A 16,985-nucleotide genomic window follows, 5' to 3' on the forward strand; every position below is an offset into this window, starting at 1 on the left:
TCTTGCAATCGTGACCGCTGGTGGTAGCCTGGTAGGCGTAGCCCTCGACATGGTGCCCATCCGAGTCTGTGCCGATGGTCATGCTGCAGGAGTCTGAGTTCGCTTTGCTCTTGATCAAGTCGGCGATGGTCTTATATATATCGAGAGCCGATTCCCCTCCCATAATAACCTGAAGATAAGGTTTCCATCATAAATCATACTTTTGAGCATCATGACTCCAATGCCCTCACAAGACCTGTGCTTTTTTTATTGCCCTTGCCCTAACATAAGGTTCAGATAGGCATAAAATGCGCTGTTCACTTGCTTCCATCTAGCTTTTTTCCTCTTCCCCCCACCAACATTAACACAACACTCCCATAATAACAGTACCTCCAGCCGCAGCGACAGCAGTCCACATCATTACATTAATCTCGCGACGGGTGTCGAATTGCGAGACATGGGCAGCATTGACAGGGCCAAGAGTAGCCGTGAGGTTGGATCCTGGGCCATCACACTCAGTCAAAAGTGTAATGTAGCCGACTCTCTTATGTGGTTCGACGTATAGCGCGCTACCTGACCCAATAAGAACAAATGCGTACACAGCAGAAAGCGCTTTGAGGTCGGCGTCCATTCCCCCTCTGAGACGCGAATGATAATAGCGCAGGTGTCGATAAGAAGTACAAGCATTAATAGCTGTACCTCGCTTAAGAACCCGTGTTCAAGCATGGTGATAAAGTGTACTGAGGAGGTAGAGGTGTAAGTTGCGGAGATGGCGAGCGAGAGAGGGAATATTGGTCCTTTTATTATTGAGCTTTCTATGTAGATTTCTATAAGAAAAACATTGTCATCAATCAGTGGGGACATTAAGTATCCTGTAGATTCTTGGTTAGCTGTTGGTGTTGGTTGTTGGTTGTTGGTTCTGTATTTATATTTGGTCAAAGATACTCTGCGTTATACTGAAATAGGTCGAAATGACAGGGATATCCCCAAGTAAGCACCGGCTAAGCGGCAAATGTTTCATAAGATACTTTTCTTTCGGCAACTTCGGCAACATTGTTTATGAGGGAATTCTATTTGTGTAAGTTAGTCCTGATGGAATAATATGTTGGAGTAGAAGAACGAAGGGGCGGCCCGGAACAAGGACCCCTGCAACAAAAGCCAGCAGTAACTGGTATTTAATTGAAGAGCTAACGCTTGATCGATCAAGTGACTACCGGGTAGAAGAGAGACTTTCCTGGATCACTACAACATTCAAGACTTGGGAAAGTTCAATGATGAATACAGACTGCGTAAAAGAAAGACGGTAGTGGTTCTGGATACTGTAGATTATCTCAAAGCACATTTTTCTGCCTAGACAAATGTGATGTGTCATGATGATATACACAAAGCGTTCATTGTAGAACCTCAAAATAAAGCGAGCCCATGGACAAAGACTTGCATACGTCACTGCATGATTACGTGAAGGAAAGTACAAGACTTTTTATCTGTCACTATCACATTTGAAAGACCAACTACAGGGTCCTTGCAAATAAATGTTAGCTGCATCATTTGGCTTTGAGCCATTGCCATAGAAAGGCGCTGGCTAATATGGACTCACGCTTTGTAGTCTTTGTGGGGTTTTCCATTGGTATTGAAACTAAGTCAATACCTCATTGTCTTTACTTACGCCAGTAATGCTTTTTAGCTACCACTATATAACATGCAGTCTGTATTCCATAGAGATGGTCAATCTCCTCCGACAACATATTAGACATCATTCATCTATTCTTCGTTTTACTCACAATCATTAAGACGGAAATCACCAAAACCGCAAACATCATGTCTATAAACATCACCGAACAGTGGAAGGCAGAAACAAGTAAGTTTTGAACTCGATCATCTTTCAGGAAGATAACTAATACAGGATATAGCCGCCTTTTTCGTCGACCTTTCCAGTCAGCCATGGACTCCATATCAGGCAAATGGAGTTCTTTTTCACTATCACCGGCTGCCACCCAACTATTATGATCGGAGTTGGGAAGATGGTTGGATACCTCGTCGTGATGCTTTTCTGAAGCTTGAGCGTCGAAGTTTCAAGCGGAAAGAGGCTAAAGCCGGTAGGTAGCGGGAAGCTCCCAGATTGCTATCTGATGTATGGATGGACTTGGCTCAGCTGCCTAACCAGAGGGTTACCTTTTCCTCTGGATGGCATGCAGAGTGTTTAATGTTCCGAACATGACAGTATTGGTAGCATTGGTAGGAAATGACACTGGCTTCTGGGTATTGTGTATCCCTGCCCCCGAATTCTGTGAAGTGAAAATAAAGTTTGTAAGCCCATGCGGAGAGTATGCAATTAGATAGTTATGCTACCCTGCATCGTTGCATCGTGATACCCGGCGTTTTCGATTCATCCTGGACTGGCACATGGTGTATTTCTAACGCCCAATGTAGCGCTTTCCACTGCTACCCAACAAGCCATGGTAATGTGTGTTAAGGTGGAAGTCTCAAATGTTATCAAATAAGTTGAGGCGATTGCGAATTGTTGCACTGAAAGCAATCGTCAGAAACGAAGGCAGCAATATACTTTGGACTGTTGAGAACCGGCCATAACTGTCTTCCAAGCCCATAAAGACTTTAAGAGTCAATAAATGATTGTTATTCTAATAAATGACTTTATTGTTCTGTTTTGATCCTGTTACGATGAACAAGGTTCAACGGCATCGTGACAAAGTGAATTACTGATTAAGAGCGTCCAGGGTCACAAGTACCCTTTGTATCCAGTACCATCGATATCAAACATGAATAAGGAAGCAAATGTCGCTTAATCTGTTTGTGGATACAATAATTCTTTGTTGAGAACTCCCAACTGCATTTTAGTACCAGTGTGTAGCACAAGCTTCTGAATATAGGCAATCAAGTTGGACAGTCAAGTCAAGAATCTAGAAGAATAACAACGAGCTCAATTTTCAATTACTTACTTACTTTCGACAATAACACATCAATGCATAGTCAAGAGATTAGCTTTGCTTAGATTTGAGTCTGATTGAGATCCATGCCCACCGCGACAATATCCAAGGTTCGCAGTGGCAGACAGTTGGCAGTGTAACCAAACACGCGTTCTAAACGAAAAAGAAAAAAACTATGTCATCTTTTTAACACCATTCCCACCGCCTCCACCAATACCCCTCTCTCACCAGCGATGCGCCAAACTCAAGATACTACCGGCATGGCGCGAAAATATATCTCGATCCAAGACATCCCAAGACGTGGCGCTCCCCCACCCAACACCTTTGCCGTCGGAGGTTCCGAGAGTCCTAAAATGAACACAAGACTTTCTAACAACGGAGCTTCTCCATCTCCAAACTTGGAGATCGGGATGCAGACCAGGAGCAGAAAAAGAGCAGCACATGCTAGCGCGGACGAGAGCCCGGCCCGTCGACGTCGTCGCCGGCCTTTTGACCCAGAACCTCTGAATTGTGAGTAAAGCTTCAGTGTTTATATTTGATCTACAAGCGTCTAATTTGTCTAAAGCCGAGACTTTAGTCACAGATATAGAGAACACGGACAGCGACAACGACACTGAAAGCGAGCCTCGAACAATGCGTACCCATTTCTCTGCTCGACTGAACCCTGACCCCGAGCCTTGTGAGTGACAATCAAAGTATTTGAACTTATATCAAAATTACTAACCATCCACAAGTGAACGGAGATACTCCTCGAGACTCACCCACTTCCAAGGCCCCTGTTGAAGGCGATGACCAAGATGAAAGTGCTACTACTCTGGAGTCCCAGAATACTACGGAAGCCCCAACGACTGCAGCTACTCTCCCCAAGACAACTGGTCAAAGTGCTCCTACTGAGGTTAGAACCTGTAAGTATATACCCATACCCTTTTAACAGTACTATATCTGACATGGTACCTAGGCTCTCCCAGTGATCGTACCACAGTCAAACAGGAGCGTAAGATTCTCGGAGAACGCATCGCCCACCAACTGCTAGCCAACAAACGACTCCGGGATGAGCGTGGCGAACTCTGGAAAAAATTGGACAAACTTGAGCAGCGCATCCACGGGCACCAGGAAATGATGGGCAGCAACGAGGAAAACAGTGGAATGGTTCAACTTAGGATGGAGTTGTGTGAGGAACTTCAGTTCAAGCTCTCTGGCATGCATGATGATCTGGGAAAGAACCGTCTCGAGTTGGATGAGAGCACACTCAAAGTTGATCAGCTTCTGAAAGAGAAAGTGGCGTTGGCTGGGTGAACATGAAGAGCAACATACCAGCACGACCTCTACGGGGTAGTAGAAAGGTTTCCCTCCTAAGCTTAGACTACAAAAGTAAATAGTCTAAAGGCCATAATTTTAGTAGCATAAAGTGACCTACTAATTTCGTCTCTTATGTTCCCAGTGGCCGATTTTTCTGATACTCTAAGGCCCGGTCATTAAACTCAGCATAGGTGTAGATCAAATATGTAATGCATTCCATAATATATACAGTTATATACGGAAGCACCTCCTATAGAAAGGTGCAATGTTGTACTCCATACATGATAGTTAGAAGAGAAAGCGACCTGTGCCCCCGTATTCTTGGCACTTCGGTAGTCATCAGACATCAGTCCTGATCTAAGGTAATACTGGAGCACTTCTTGTGAAGTAGTAGGCATCAAAGCCGAACTTAGAAGGCTCTGGTGTCGCACTGAGTGCGGCCCTGGGCAGTGATTGGGCTAATGCCGAACCCAGCACCTCCAGCATTGCAAGGCTGGTTGTGGGGAACGAAAGATCCATCAATGATAGGCTTCTTGGCATTCTGGCACTTTTCCTGGCAGCTGCCAGCTCCCTGTTGAGGTAAAGATGATCCGTTAGTAACTTCTCTTGGAGAGCGAGGTGAGAAGAGGGAAAGGGTGAGAATGGGACTTACACTGGCAACACAGCAGTGGGACTTGTCGGGGAAGAGGCACTGGCACCAGATAGCGCCCTGGACGGAGGTGGCAGCAGCCATGATGGTAGCCAAGACAGCGAGACGGACCATTTTGGTGGTGTTGAGGGTGTTGAGAGTTTTGAAGGTGGAAAGGTGAAGTGTGAGTTGAGTTGTTGTGAAGAGGTGTGATGGTGATGTAGATGAGAGTGAGTGAGTGAGTGATGTTGTATTTGTGGTGATGTTCAGAGCGGTTTATATAGATATCTCTCATGATAGTGATACGTATAGTCATACACTTGTTGGTATATCAGTTCCACCAATACTAGAAACCTTGTACACGACGATTGGATGTCACGTATTCCATGAGCATGTGGTGTGTGCCATGTCCGGCCCGTCGCTTCATCAGGTGGAGGTGGGCCTTACCCCCACGTTTAAAGGACCCTGTCAAACTTGTCAGTTGAACAGATGTTCGTCCTCTATCCTTTCAGGAGAACCGCTTAGTCCTCGCGTTGAAACCACAATCACACCAAATTGTCAATTGAAGCAGAGACTGATCTCTCATCCAGTACTCCGTATAACACCAAACTTGGAAGTATTTTGTTATATACTGCTCAGCATAGCCCATCTGACGGCAATATTGTAGTGGAAATTCAATTAAATAAAGTTTATGTAGGGTCACAATGACGGCCGACGCTACTTTCTAACAGCCTAATTCGGAACGTTACCCCTGTATTAACAAGGATGATATGCCGAGGCCTGGGAGCCTCTTGCCGGTTTTTGAATATATACGTTCTTTTTAGGTTTATGCGTGCCGTTGAATAACTTGGGGAAGATCTGATCCCATCGATAACGCGTCTTGCTTCGTATTACTCCATATAGAGAGTTTACTAAAGCAGAGTATTCGCAAAATCACATCAGTTTCATGTTAGCTTTCAAACACTGCTGAAATTGGACATCGAGAAAACAAGACCTAATACCGCCGATGGCCCTTAGTTAACATTGCGGACCAGGGTTACATGGTCTTATGGCAACCTCATGTCGGAATTCGGAAACAAATTTACCGCAGGATATCATAATATCTTCTCGGCACTTGTTACGCGATGGGTTTCAGCAGGATTTTCGTAGAGTAGTGCCATCCGTGTGGGATTATACGATGTACGATAGCTGCTCAGATGCCTAAATGGGCCAAGGCGCTCGGCTCGGCAACTCCGGTGAGGTGCACGTGGGGTACGAAACAGAGTGAAGTGGTCGAGATATTTTGAACCTTAATACTCGCCTGGTGAGTCGGGACCCATGCGATACCTTTCTTCCTGTGGGTACGGTGATAGCATCTCCGTCAGTTGCTTCAAGAAGTCGGTTCAGACGGCATGATGTCGAGACATGACGTCTAAGGATTGGTGGTAAATTTCTTTGTTGTGATATAGCGGTAGACTGAATAGCCTCTTGATCTTGTATAAAAACGGCGGCTTATCTCTTCATTTCTTTTCATCACTCACTCTTCGTCCAACAAAAACATCTACAAACAACTCAACACCACCAACAAACACCCAAAACAGCCATCAAAATGGTCCGCCTTTCTCTCTTCGCTGTTCTCGTCACTGCTATCACTAGTGCCACTGCTTTTAGCGTTACTCAGGCTTGCCAGTGTCTTTTCCAAGATGGCTCCCACTGCTGTGTTACTGTAAGTTGCATCAAGCTCTGGCTTTACACAACCATGATACTCTCAGAGACTAATAAAAATGGCTTTTTAGCTCAAGACTGAAGATTGCCAAGCTGAGTGCCTGAGTTCTGGCAGGAATGGTGTCAAGTGCAACGCCAATGGCAAGTACTCTAACGTCAGCTGGTTCACTGGCGTTGGTCGTACCAAGTGCGATTCTTAGAACTAAGGACTTTTGGAAAAGAGTCCATGGAGGACGACTGTCAAGCTGCATCAGTTTGAGATTATCTGGGAGACCAATGGATTGTGGAATATGACAAGGATACCAATAAGACCACATGATCGGGTCATGAACTTTGACAGGTCTGCGGGGGAGCCAATGGGGCGTATATAAACAGAGAATTTCTTTCATAAGCTGTTACTAGCTTCTACTTTATCAATTGACCAAAGTCTTCTTTTCATCGACTGCGGGAGTACCGATCGTACTAGTGACAAGAAAGTTGACTTTAGCTCCTAAAGACGCTCGGTGAGAGACGGTAGTATCATGCCAAGCTAATACCCACCTTTTCCGGCCATTAAGGCATTTTTCGGTCCGGTTGGCGATGTCTCAGGTTGTAATGGTGCCAGCATTATAGACGACGTCTGCCACGGGTCAAATGTGTGGACTTGATGAGCTGCCGAGATACATCTGTATCATCTTGTCTTTTTTTGCACGTTTTTGTTTTTATAAAAAAAAAGGAGATTAAAATACATGCTTGAAATTGTATTAACTCATTAGTCTGATATCATTGATGACCTTTATGGACATCTGTTATCCTGTAACTTACTCACCTGGCCAGTACGTGACGTCTAGGGTAACTTATCGGCCTTGACTAATGAAGCTTTCCCCTATTCCGTTTCCATGTTGGCCGTGTGAATAGAGTTCAGTGCATCGTCAACGGTCCCAATAACCATAGACAAAAGTATCGAGTTTTACCCATGGACTCGGTAAACACAAACGGTAATTCGTGAAGGAGAACGGAAACATATGACGGCGATGATAACCCCGCCGTAACTGCCAGATTCAATACTACATTACCTACTCCATACCTACTTCAGGTGGCTGACCTTTTGTTGGTTACATTGGCTGCATGTCAAGCCGTCGATCAAACCACAATTCATTTCCCCTAATTCATTATTCCGACACGTTGTCAGTGCCGTAAATGATTCGGTTGGCGGATGTTACTGTTACAGTCAATGTTATCGTACCATCAGCGGCTGAAAAGGCTTGGCGTTGGCCTCAATATTGGATATGATGGACCCTGACCAGGTTCCTGGTTGGCTGCATAACCAAAGAGCTAGTCTTCGGCAGGGCGAACCCTGGCTGACCACTGAGGGGTTGTTCGTTTCCGCAAGCAATTACATTTGTGGCTGATTGTGATTTTGTCACTCAGCCATGTCTCACGTCAGCTTCTCTTGTTGCATAAACTGACTTGTTGCCTCCAACACTACGGGCCATGACCATAAAACCCTGCGTACCCGGAGGTTCTCCGGGCTATTATAGTATGTCTTCAATAAAGAGTGATTGTAACATTGGTCCACAAATGAACCATGTTGTCGGCAATGTCGTTGCAAGGGCACTATATCTTTGTCTCGTTGTTGTGGCTCCCTACACTCGTTGAGGCGGATTCTGGTGATGATTTTAGCAACAACCTGTTCTCAGACCTGGCTCCGTAAGAACCATGATGTCCGCCTCCACGCGCACATCTTCAACTAACAGTGGAACAGGTTGCTAGCGTTGTTTGGAGAGCGAGTCACTATGCAATTTCTCAGTCAATCCATGGGCTGGTCTGATTGTGTCATCCTGGCCATGGCTCCGCTTGGTATCATCACGACCATTGTTAGTGCTATTCGAGTGGGCGGACCTCCCTGGCTTAAAGCACTAATAGGAAGGTCAAGAGAAAACACATCGGCTGTGGAAATGGAACTGATGTCATCCACGTCACATGAGACTTGTGAACTGTGGAATGGCAGTGATATAGTGCGATGTCAAGGGCTGGCCCCGGTGAAAGAATTCATCTGCCTGATTCCTAGAGGTGGGATCGACAATACTACCTCGATAAGAATCATGCGATTAGAAGAAGCAGTCAAGAAGAAATTAGTCCAAGAACAGAGTATGTAGCTCAGTGATTCAACAAGACAGCTCATAGCTAACGTGAAAAACAGAACCACACAAACCAGAGTGGAGGAGGTGGTTACGACAAAATAGTTCAGACAGCAAGCAGGACCAGCAGCAGAAAAAGGCATGGTATAGGATTTACACGAACCCTCATTCCACTGATGAAGAAATCCCACAAACCACTCCAGCACCACACGATTTCGCATCGGACATAGTAATATTGCGAAATACTGCAGTCGAAGCTCCAAATATTACATTGAATCGGTGTCATAAAGTTGATCGGGGTCATTTGCATCTTGCGGCTGGCTTCGGTGTCATACTACAGCTCGGAGTACTCATGTACTTTGGTTTCATTACCTACTTTCCAACTTTAAGGTTCAAAAAGGACGATAAGCAAGTCAAAGGCTATGCGTTTCCTTTCTCGAGCGGTGGCACAATCATTCTGGTGATTGGGATGCTCCTCTGTGCACACGTGGTTGATCGAAGGACCGGAGAGACCAGATACGAGCCGGTGGACAGCTGGACGACGCAACTTGTCTGGTTGCAGCCGAAGCAAACCGTTAGTGACCAAGTCTTTGAGTCATTCGCCTTGTATCCTGAAAAGTGTCCACGAGTCATCACGGTGTCGAGGAGGGATGGCGACACAGGTTCACCAAAGACACCCCGAAGTGGAACAGCTTCACAGCAATCATCAAAACTGAAGCAGATCGAATCAACGAATTTGTCTGTTGCAGCGACGGTGATATGCCTCGCTGGATTTTTCATTCAGTTCGTCGGGCTGCGGGCGATGCATTGGTCAGCGTCTGTTGGTCAGCTCATTGCGGTTATAATTATGACCATGATCAGAGCGCTGGTCCGTCGAGGGTTCATTGACACAATTAATAACCGTGAGTTAAGGGAAGGGTTCGAGCTCGACGCGCTTGCTATCGCTCTAGGGAACTTGGGTCCTGACTCACACGCCGAATCTCCGCGCGGAGAGGATGTCTTCGACTTTGGGTTGTCGAAGGGTGGAACGTGGATAGTTCAGATGAATGTTGACGGGAATTGCGGAAAGTCAACGACAGATACCATTGAAATAGTAGAGTCCGATGCAATCGACACATCAGAGCCCAAAGGGGGCCTCGTGGTGGCCCGAGGGAATGACAAGGCCCAAGACATCTTGAATTTACGAAGGCATCTGGGACGACTAGCCGATTGGCGAGGTCCTGCATCGAAAGAAGCTGCCTGTCTTGCAGCAGCAATTGAGATGATGATGAATGCGTTACATCCGATAGCCAAGCATATTGAGGCTCCCGTGAACTTCAAAATTCCTTTCAAATGGACCCTTGAAGTGGACCTTGGCACGGAAAAGCAGAACATCACATTGCGGTTGGACTGCAAAAACCAGCGGTGGGTCTCACACGTCGACGAGCTTGAGTCAGCGTTATCATTATGGCTGTACTCGACAGATGAGAAACGGCAAGCATGGGCTGAAAAGTCAAACGTGTCATTGAACGCATTGGAGGCGGAAGATGACGCTTGGCTCCGGAAATCGAGCTCGCAGACAACAGGAAGCCTAATTCAACTGGGACAGCTAACTGATGAGCTTGCCCGGGCTTTGCGTTGGTGGATGCCATCAGATGCGCCGAAGCTGTGGGAAACCCAACAGAGTCGCGATGATATAGAGCCCTGGCGAGTTGTGGGAACTCAGAGATCAGACGACTCGAAACACAACTCTGCTGCCCACCAGCGCCAGCCATCCAGTGAGACAACGACCATGGAGACCAACGTGGAGCCCGATAGTGACCAGTTCAAGTGTCTGCAGCTTGTATCACACAACAGTTTGGAGAAGCTGTATGCGAAGCATATATTCCACGCCTTCACCTGGGCGGCCGTTGATAAGATGAGCCAACCTATCGATGAATGCTCAGTAATGGAGTTATTCAAAAGTTCAGATTCCCGAGACTGGTCCAACTTTCGACTGCATGGGGAAAATTTATCCAAGCTAGCACAGGCCATTCAGAGGACGGGTCTTGGTGATTTGCACTACGCCTACCTTGCCATTATTCCGCCACTTCATTCGCACTCAAAACTCGGGGAGCTTAACGCAATCGTTGAAATGATTGCCAGCGAAGCAAAACAACGAGAAAGATTGCTAGACTGGAAGAGAGCGGGGGACGCGTATCGACGTTTATATGATCTGGCCAAAGCATTTCCTCAGGAAAGCTATCTCTACAAGAAGTCAGTGGCTATTTTAGTTGATTACATTCGCGTGATCACTCACTTGCCACTGGATTACTTCGATAAAGATATCATCCGTCACGATGAAGCAGTGGAGACATGCCACCAGCTACGGTCAGTGCTAGAAGAGGGCCATACACCAACGTTATTGTTGAGTCTTCGTGAGCTTTATTCCAAACAGTGTCGTAGCTGGAGCGACTCAATTTTCGATGTTGCAGCGACCCAACACATAGAAACCGAAGAGATTAAGGGTATCGGACTCACAGAGCTTCATAATCTCATTGCGACTTGGCCCGACTATTCCAATCAGGACTTGCCAGCCATTGCGGAAAAGAACATCATTGCTCAAGATATTCTAGGCTGGACGCCTCTTCATTATGCAGCATTAAGAAAACCAGGGAAGTGGACCAAACATTTACTTCTAAATGGGGCTAATGCAAATGCTACTGATAGTCGCGACTGGACGCCACTACATTATGCTGTATTGCACGATAACTGGGGAGCGATCGAGGAACTGTTTGAAGGAGGTGCAAATATGAGGGCGACAGGCGTTGACGGGATGACGCCGTTACACCTTGCAGCCATGAAGAACTCTTGGCTGATTACAGATAAATTGCTCTCGCATCCTAGTCAACCTGCGGATCAACTGGCGACAGACAATTTCGGTAGGGCTCCAATCCACCTCGCCATTACTCGTAGATACCATGGGTCTTTTGTTGTTCGATATCTCGGCGCTAGTGTCGAGGTAAAGGACAGAGAAGGCAGGACACCATTATTCCTAGCTGCTTTACACGAAAACACTGATGCCATCTCTTATCTGGCCGAGAGATGCGCAAATCTAGATGCACCAAACTTGGAAATGTTAGAGGAAACAGTCCTGCATTGGGCAGTTAGAAATGGGAGAACCCGAATTGTTGAGACGCTGATTCGTTTCGGAGCAACCGTTGATTCACGGAATTACGCGAATGAGACTCCTCTACATTTTGCGCCCCAACGCGGGTATACAGATATGGTTGATTTACTGATAAAGAAAGGCGCCAATGTGGTTGCGAGTCAGAGAAATCATCATACGCCGCTTATGTATGCGGTACAACGTGGGCATGTGGACGTCGTAAAGATACTCGTCAGTGAAAAACCTATCGAATTGAGTATTCGGCAAAATCTCTGGGATGTTAGAAAGGCAATAAAGGAAGCGGTTGGAGAGGGGCACGGGGATGTATTGAGAGTACTTGTTGAAAAGGGTACGACTATCAAGAAGAAGATGATAAAAGTCGCCAGAGACAAGGAAATGGAGGGAGGGGGACCGCTCGTTGCACAATTTCTCGAACAAGCTTATTCGCTACAAATATGCTTCAGAGAACACGTCAAGGAGGAAGGTGCTGAGTTTATCTGGGAGGCACTAATATCGCGACTTATTGAGAATGGTAACTACTTTTCATAGTTTCTTACTTATCGTAAGGAATAGCATTAAAGTAATAACACTTTATTGATGTTTTGTCTCGCTCTCCACCCATAGACTGGGGGTTCATATATGACTTTGCCGGCTCTGACACAAAATGATAGTCATAATCTCGGCCGGCAGGCAGCCTCTCTTCATTTGACGACTACTGGCTAACAGCTAATAAGTAAAGGATGCCATATCTAGTTCAAGCCCACTTCTACCTCCTGTTCTTCTTACAGGCCGAGTTGCAACTTCGATTCCTGCCAAAATCTCTACACTAACTCCAGCGCATCTAGACCTTGTTCTCACTGATCAAGGAAGCCGAAAACATGGCAACAACTGAGAATGTGAGAGAAATGATATGGCTGGCAGATAGACCGTATACATATGCATCCACAACAGCCGATGCAAGAGTTGGATCCGCTTTGTTAATGTAGTTGATATCCGAAGTGGCCCTATTAACGACCTAGTCACATTAGTATAACGTTGATCGTCGAATTGTCTGTTCTGGCGTACCTTTTCAATTACGCCTTTGGCAAAACCACGTCCCTGTAGCGTAGTAGACAGACTCGAAGCCATGAAGTGCATTGTTGCAGTACTGACAGCAGTCATACCAACGATGGCTCCGACCATGACAGTCAGCCAGACTCCACCCAAGGCAGCCGCCTTGTGAGTAGGATCAGTGGCAGCCTGGACCGCAACAAAGACTCCTGTCTGCACTGCACCAGTGCCTAGACCTCCTGGGAAGATATAAAGTGATTCCCAGACGTTTGTCTGGCCGTGCCAGCGTAGTAGGAGCAGTATATATGACACTGATGATGTCACAGTGGCAACAAGGAGAACCAGTTTATATCTTCCAGTGCTATCAACAAGTCAGTCATAAGTCCAGGGATATTTTGCAAGGAAACGCTCTCAACACACCGTTTGATAACTAAACCAGCCAGAATAGCACCAATGGCATTTCCCGCCACAGCTGGAAAGAGATACGCCCCAGCGACAGTATTACTAGCCCCTTTGGTAACCTGGAAGTAAAGAGGAACAGAGAACATCAAACCAAGCTGGGCAGCACACTGGGTGCCACTAATCACATAACCAAGAACGACATTTCTGATTCGAAGCAAGTCAAGTGGGAAGATTGGTTCTTTTGCCCAGCGACCTTCAAAGAGTATGAAGAATCCACCAAAGATAAGAGAAGCAACGAATAAGCTTGGAATGATGGGATGTGACCAAGGCACATTCGAGCCTCTGATCTCGAAAGGCAGAAGAAATGCCATGATTGTCAGAGCAAGAAGTGCCGCGCCGGTGAAATCAATCCTATCCAGTGATGTAGGTCTCTTATCTTCTTTCTTGTTGTTTGGCAAAAAGAAGTAAGTTAGAATGATGGCAACGAGGAAGATGGGTACCTGGCAGTTGAAGGACCAACGCCATCCGATGGTATCAGCCAGCCAGCCTCCAAGAGGCCCGCCTAGACTACGACCAGTCGTGGCAGCGAGATTGAGGTATGATTGCCAAGCTGCAGCCTCACGCAAAGGTACCAAGTCTGTGATAATTAGCATAGCCAGTATGGTTAACCCTGATCCACCGGCACCTGAGATGACTCGGCCAAGAATAACTAATCCCATGGAAGTGCCTGTTCCCACGATAATACTGAAGAGTGTTAACACAGTGAAAGTAAGTGAACGAAACAACATACCAACCGGCCGCAAAGAGCGCATACGCAGTGACGATGAGATTCCTTCTCCCATATATGTCACTGAGCTTGCCCACCACGGCTTGAGTAGCCGCTCCAGCCAGGTTGAAAGAGACGAACAGCCAGTTGGACGCAGACAAGGCATTGAACTCGCTCGCAATTGTCGGATGTGTGGCTAGCACGAGACTCCCATCAGCACTGGCAGTGAAGGACCCAATGATGAGAACCAAGACAATCTTGAAAACGGCGGTTGAAGAGTTACTCGATGATGAAACTGGAGATTGAGATGCATTGAGAAGAGAAGTTGTCTCCGTCGCTTGGTCTGCCACATCTTGCCGACTCACCACACCAGATTCTGGATCACGCTCTTCTGAAAGACTCGACATAGTGACGTTTGTTGTTAATGTTATTATTCTGTGAGTGAACTGTGACCTCACAAAGTTACTGTGCGGCAGGGGAACTACTATTAGCCATCATTTAGAAGTACATTTCCCAGAACAAAGACGGGGAAGACGGAAAGCTACTTTGACCCCGGAGTATGCATGGCTAGACTTTGGGAAATCACTATCAGAATGGCGCAATGAGGGAATTTGATAGCCAGGATGATAGAGTGGACTGGAAATCAATGGTGCCATAGCACGCCATCCGCAAAACTGCGGTTTCGGACGCAATATGTTGCATTCAGCATCGATAATTCTAATCAAAGTAATTAATATTAGTTTTCAGTTTTTACTGCATTATCTATAGCAGGTGTGCATTTGGCCTTATCTCCGGACTTCGTTCCGTGGCTAATCACTTTGGATCTATCACGCAATTGCAAAACAATATGACAACTACAGGATACATGCAAGTACCCAGTAATAGAACCGCCAGGAACCCACTAACAGAATGAAGCGACCTCAGGTTATCAGAAAAAATGACCGCTAGGAACATAAGAGACAAAAGTATTAGGCCAGCTTATGCTGCTTAGACTAGGGTTCTTAGACCACTTATTTTTATACCCCAAGACTTAGGAGGCCAACTTTTTTGCTACTCACTAGAGTGATCAAATCATACCCAGTTACTCCAGTCTGGCCGCCAGTAAGCTAATCCCTCCTTCTCAAACTGCACACCTTCAGCATCCAGCACATGTCCACCCGCACACCAACCAAATGACACCTTGGGTTGCTGGTTCACATAGAATTGGTCAAATTCACGGCTCAAAGCATCCCCCAAATTTTTAACATCTCCTTGAGGGTGAAGAGTCTTCCAAGGTTGAGAACAAACCAGGCCCTTGCACGTCTTTCCCACTAGGAGAAGAGCATCAAGTCGTGCGACGACAGAGTCGAGCGGGTACCCGAGGAGTTCAGCTGGCTGTGCAATCTCTGCATCCAATAGGTTTCGTAGCTGGCCTGGGTCCGTCTGCAGATCGTACAGCTCATGTTCGCCATGGCACCAAACCGAGTAGTACAAGTTGTACGTCTTGCCAACAATGCGGATTGACTTGTAAGTGTTATTTCTTAGGAAAAAGCTCTCACCATCCTTGTCGTGGTAGGGAAATTTGCCCTCAGAACCAGCCATCCCCCAGAACTCGACATTGACATGTTCATGTCGATATTCTTTGGCCTTGGCTTGTTCCTTTTTAGTGAGGGGTATGACCACTCCGTCAAAGTCTGCTCGCTGAGGTGCACCGATGAGAGAGAGGAATGTCGGTGCCAAGTCGGCGTGTGTAGTAATGACCTCTGAGATGGAACCTGCTGGTATACCAGGCCCTCTAATGATCAGAGGAATGTTGATGTCTTCTTCATAGCCACACTCTTTGCCAGGCTGCAGACGATGTTGGCTGATATGGAAACCGTTGTCGGTGGTATAGACGACATAAGTATGGTCCAGAACACCAGCATCTTCCAGCTTCTTGAAGACATCGTCAATCAGCTCATCAACTGCTTGGAGAGCACGTAGACGATTGCGATAAAAGTCATCATTCCAATCGATGTTTTCTTGTGTGAGCTTCGGTTGGTCACGGATCCAACTCGGGACGATCTGGGAGTCCGGATTGAAGTTCTCAGTTCGGGGAACGACAACATCTTTGAAGAGATGTGCATGTCGTGGGGCAGGGATGGGAGTGGTCATCTTGAAAGTCCAGTTTCGAGGGGTATCGGTGAAGTTGATCTTGGCAAAGCTGGCGTCAACATTGCTATGCGGCGCGTTTGGGGCAATGGTGAGAAAGAACGGAGCGTCCTCCTTGAGTGCCTCGTCAAGGAAACCCTGTGTCTTTCTGGCGAGGACATCGGTGACATATTCTCCTTCATGACTGACAGGAGGATCGTGGTTGCGTTGGAATGTGGCATTGAGGTACATGTAAACATATGGGTCGAGGAGAAAATCTGATTGATTCCATCCTTTCACGAAGGGGTCGTTGTAGTTGGTTACAGCGTGCGAGTTGAACAGCTTTCCAGCATAGTACGTGTTGTATCCTTCGGCTTGTACCCAGATGGGTAAGTAGTTGTCATTGTGTCCTTCTCGGATGAACTTGGGATAGCCGCCTTGAAGGAGTCAGTTGGTATGGACACCATGGAGGCGAGGGCTATTTCGATTACGTACCGTATGGAGGAGTTAAATCAGTAACGTTGGTGTTGTGAGGAGCCTTTCCAGTCAATATAGACACACGTGCCGGGCAACAAATGGCAGTGGTGGTGTAGTGTCGCTTGTAAAAGGTCCCCTGATCAACTAGATGCCTCTGGAGATGTGGCATATAGTCCAATGAGTTCATGTGGAGATCTTGATCGTCGGTGAGAATGAAGATGACATTGTTGCGCTTTGTATCAGAAACGTCTGCTCCCACGAGGGGTGTTTGTTCGTTGGTACCGAAGCCAAAGCGTATGGCTGACGCACAGCCTACAAGGCTTGTGAGAAGCAGGGCCTTTGAGTTGAAGCTCATTTTGCTACTGCGAGTGATAATCCA

At 46.6% G+C, this 16,985-nt stretch overlaps 5 protein-coding genes across 5 annotated transcripts; 2 read left to right on the forward strand and 3 right to left on the reverse strand.

The window, feature by feature from the left end:
- Positions 1-340: 340 nt before the first annotated feature.
- On the reverse strand, positions 341-843 carry FGSG_13199 (uncharacterized protein; the record flags this gene model as incomplete). Its single annotated transcript, XM_011329218.1, has 2 exons — positions 341-552; positions 579-843. The coding sequence occupies 2 exons, from the start codon at positions 841-843 to the stop codon at positions 341-343; spliced, it is 477 nt and encodes a 158-aa protein (XP_011327520.1).
- A 2,714-nt stretch (positions 844-3,557) lies between these two features.
- On the forward strand, positions 3,558-4,220 carry FGSG_07718 (uncharacterized protein; the record flags this gene model as incomplete). The annotated part of the gene is made up of 3 exons (XM_011329219.1): positions 3,558-3,603; positions 3,659-3,829; positions 3,883-4,220. 3 exons carry the CDS (start codon positions 3,558-3,560, stop codon positions 4,218-4,220), a joined length of 555 nt encoding a protein of 184 aa, XP_011327521.1.
- Positions 4,221-8,122: 3,902 nt separating this feature from the next.
- On the forward strand, positions 8,123-12,351 carry FGSG_07719 (uncharacterized protein; the record flags this gene model as incomplete). The annotated part of the gene is made up of 6 exons (XM_011329220.1): positions 8,123-8,244; positions 8,546-8,685; positions 8,738-8,819; positions 9,066-9,577; positions 9,965-11,024; positions 11,100-12,351. The coding sequence occupies 6 exons, from the start codon at positions 8,123-8,125 to the stop codon at positions 12,349-12,351; spliced, it is 3,168 nt and encodes a 1,055-aa protein (XP_011327522.1).
- Positions 12,352-12,643: 292 nt separating this feature from the next.
- Positions 12,644-14,427, reverse strand: FGSG_07720 (uncharacterized protein; the record flags this gene model as incomplete). Its single annotated transcript, XM_011329221.1, has 4 exons — positions 12,644-12,817; positions 12,868-13,213; positions 13,273-13,998; positions 14,045-14,427. The coding sequence occupies 4 exons, from the start codon at positions 14,425-14,427 to the stop codon at positions 12,644-12,646; spliced, it is 1,629 nt and encodes a 542-aa protein (XP_011327523.1).
- Positions 14,428-15,091: 664 nt separating this feature from the next.
- On the reverse strand, positions 15,092-16,961 carry FGSG_07721 (uncharacterized protein; the record flags this gene model as incomplete). Its single annotated transcript, XM_011329222.1, has 2 exons — positions 15,092-16,566; positions 16,625-16,961. The coding sequence occupies 2 exons, from the start codon at positions 16,959-16,961 to the stop codon at positions 15,092-15,094; spliced, it is 1,812 nt and encodes a 603-aa protein (XP_011327524.1).
- Positions 16,962-16,985: the final 24 nt, after the last annotated feature.

The sequence above is a fragment of the Fusarium graminearum genome, chromosome 4 (assembly GCF_000240135.3).
Source record: "Fusarium graminearum PH-1 chromosome 4, whole genome shotgun sequence".
Lineage (NCBI taxonomy): Eukaryota > Fungi > Ascomycota > Sordariomycetes > Hypocreales > Nectriaceae > Fusarium > Fusarium graminearum.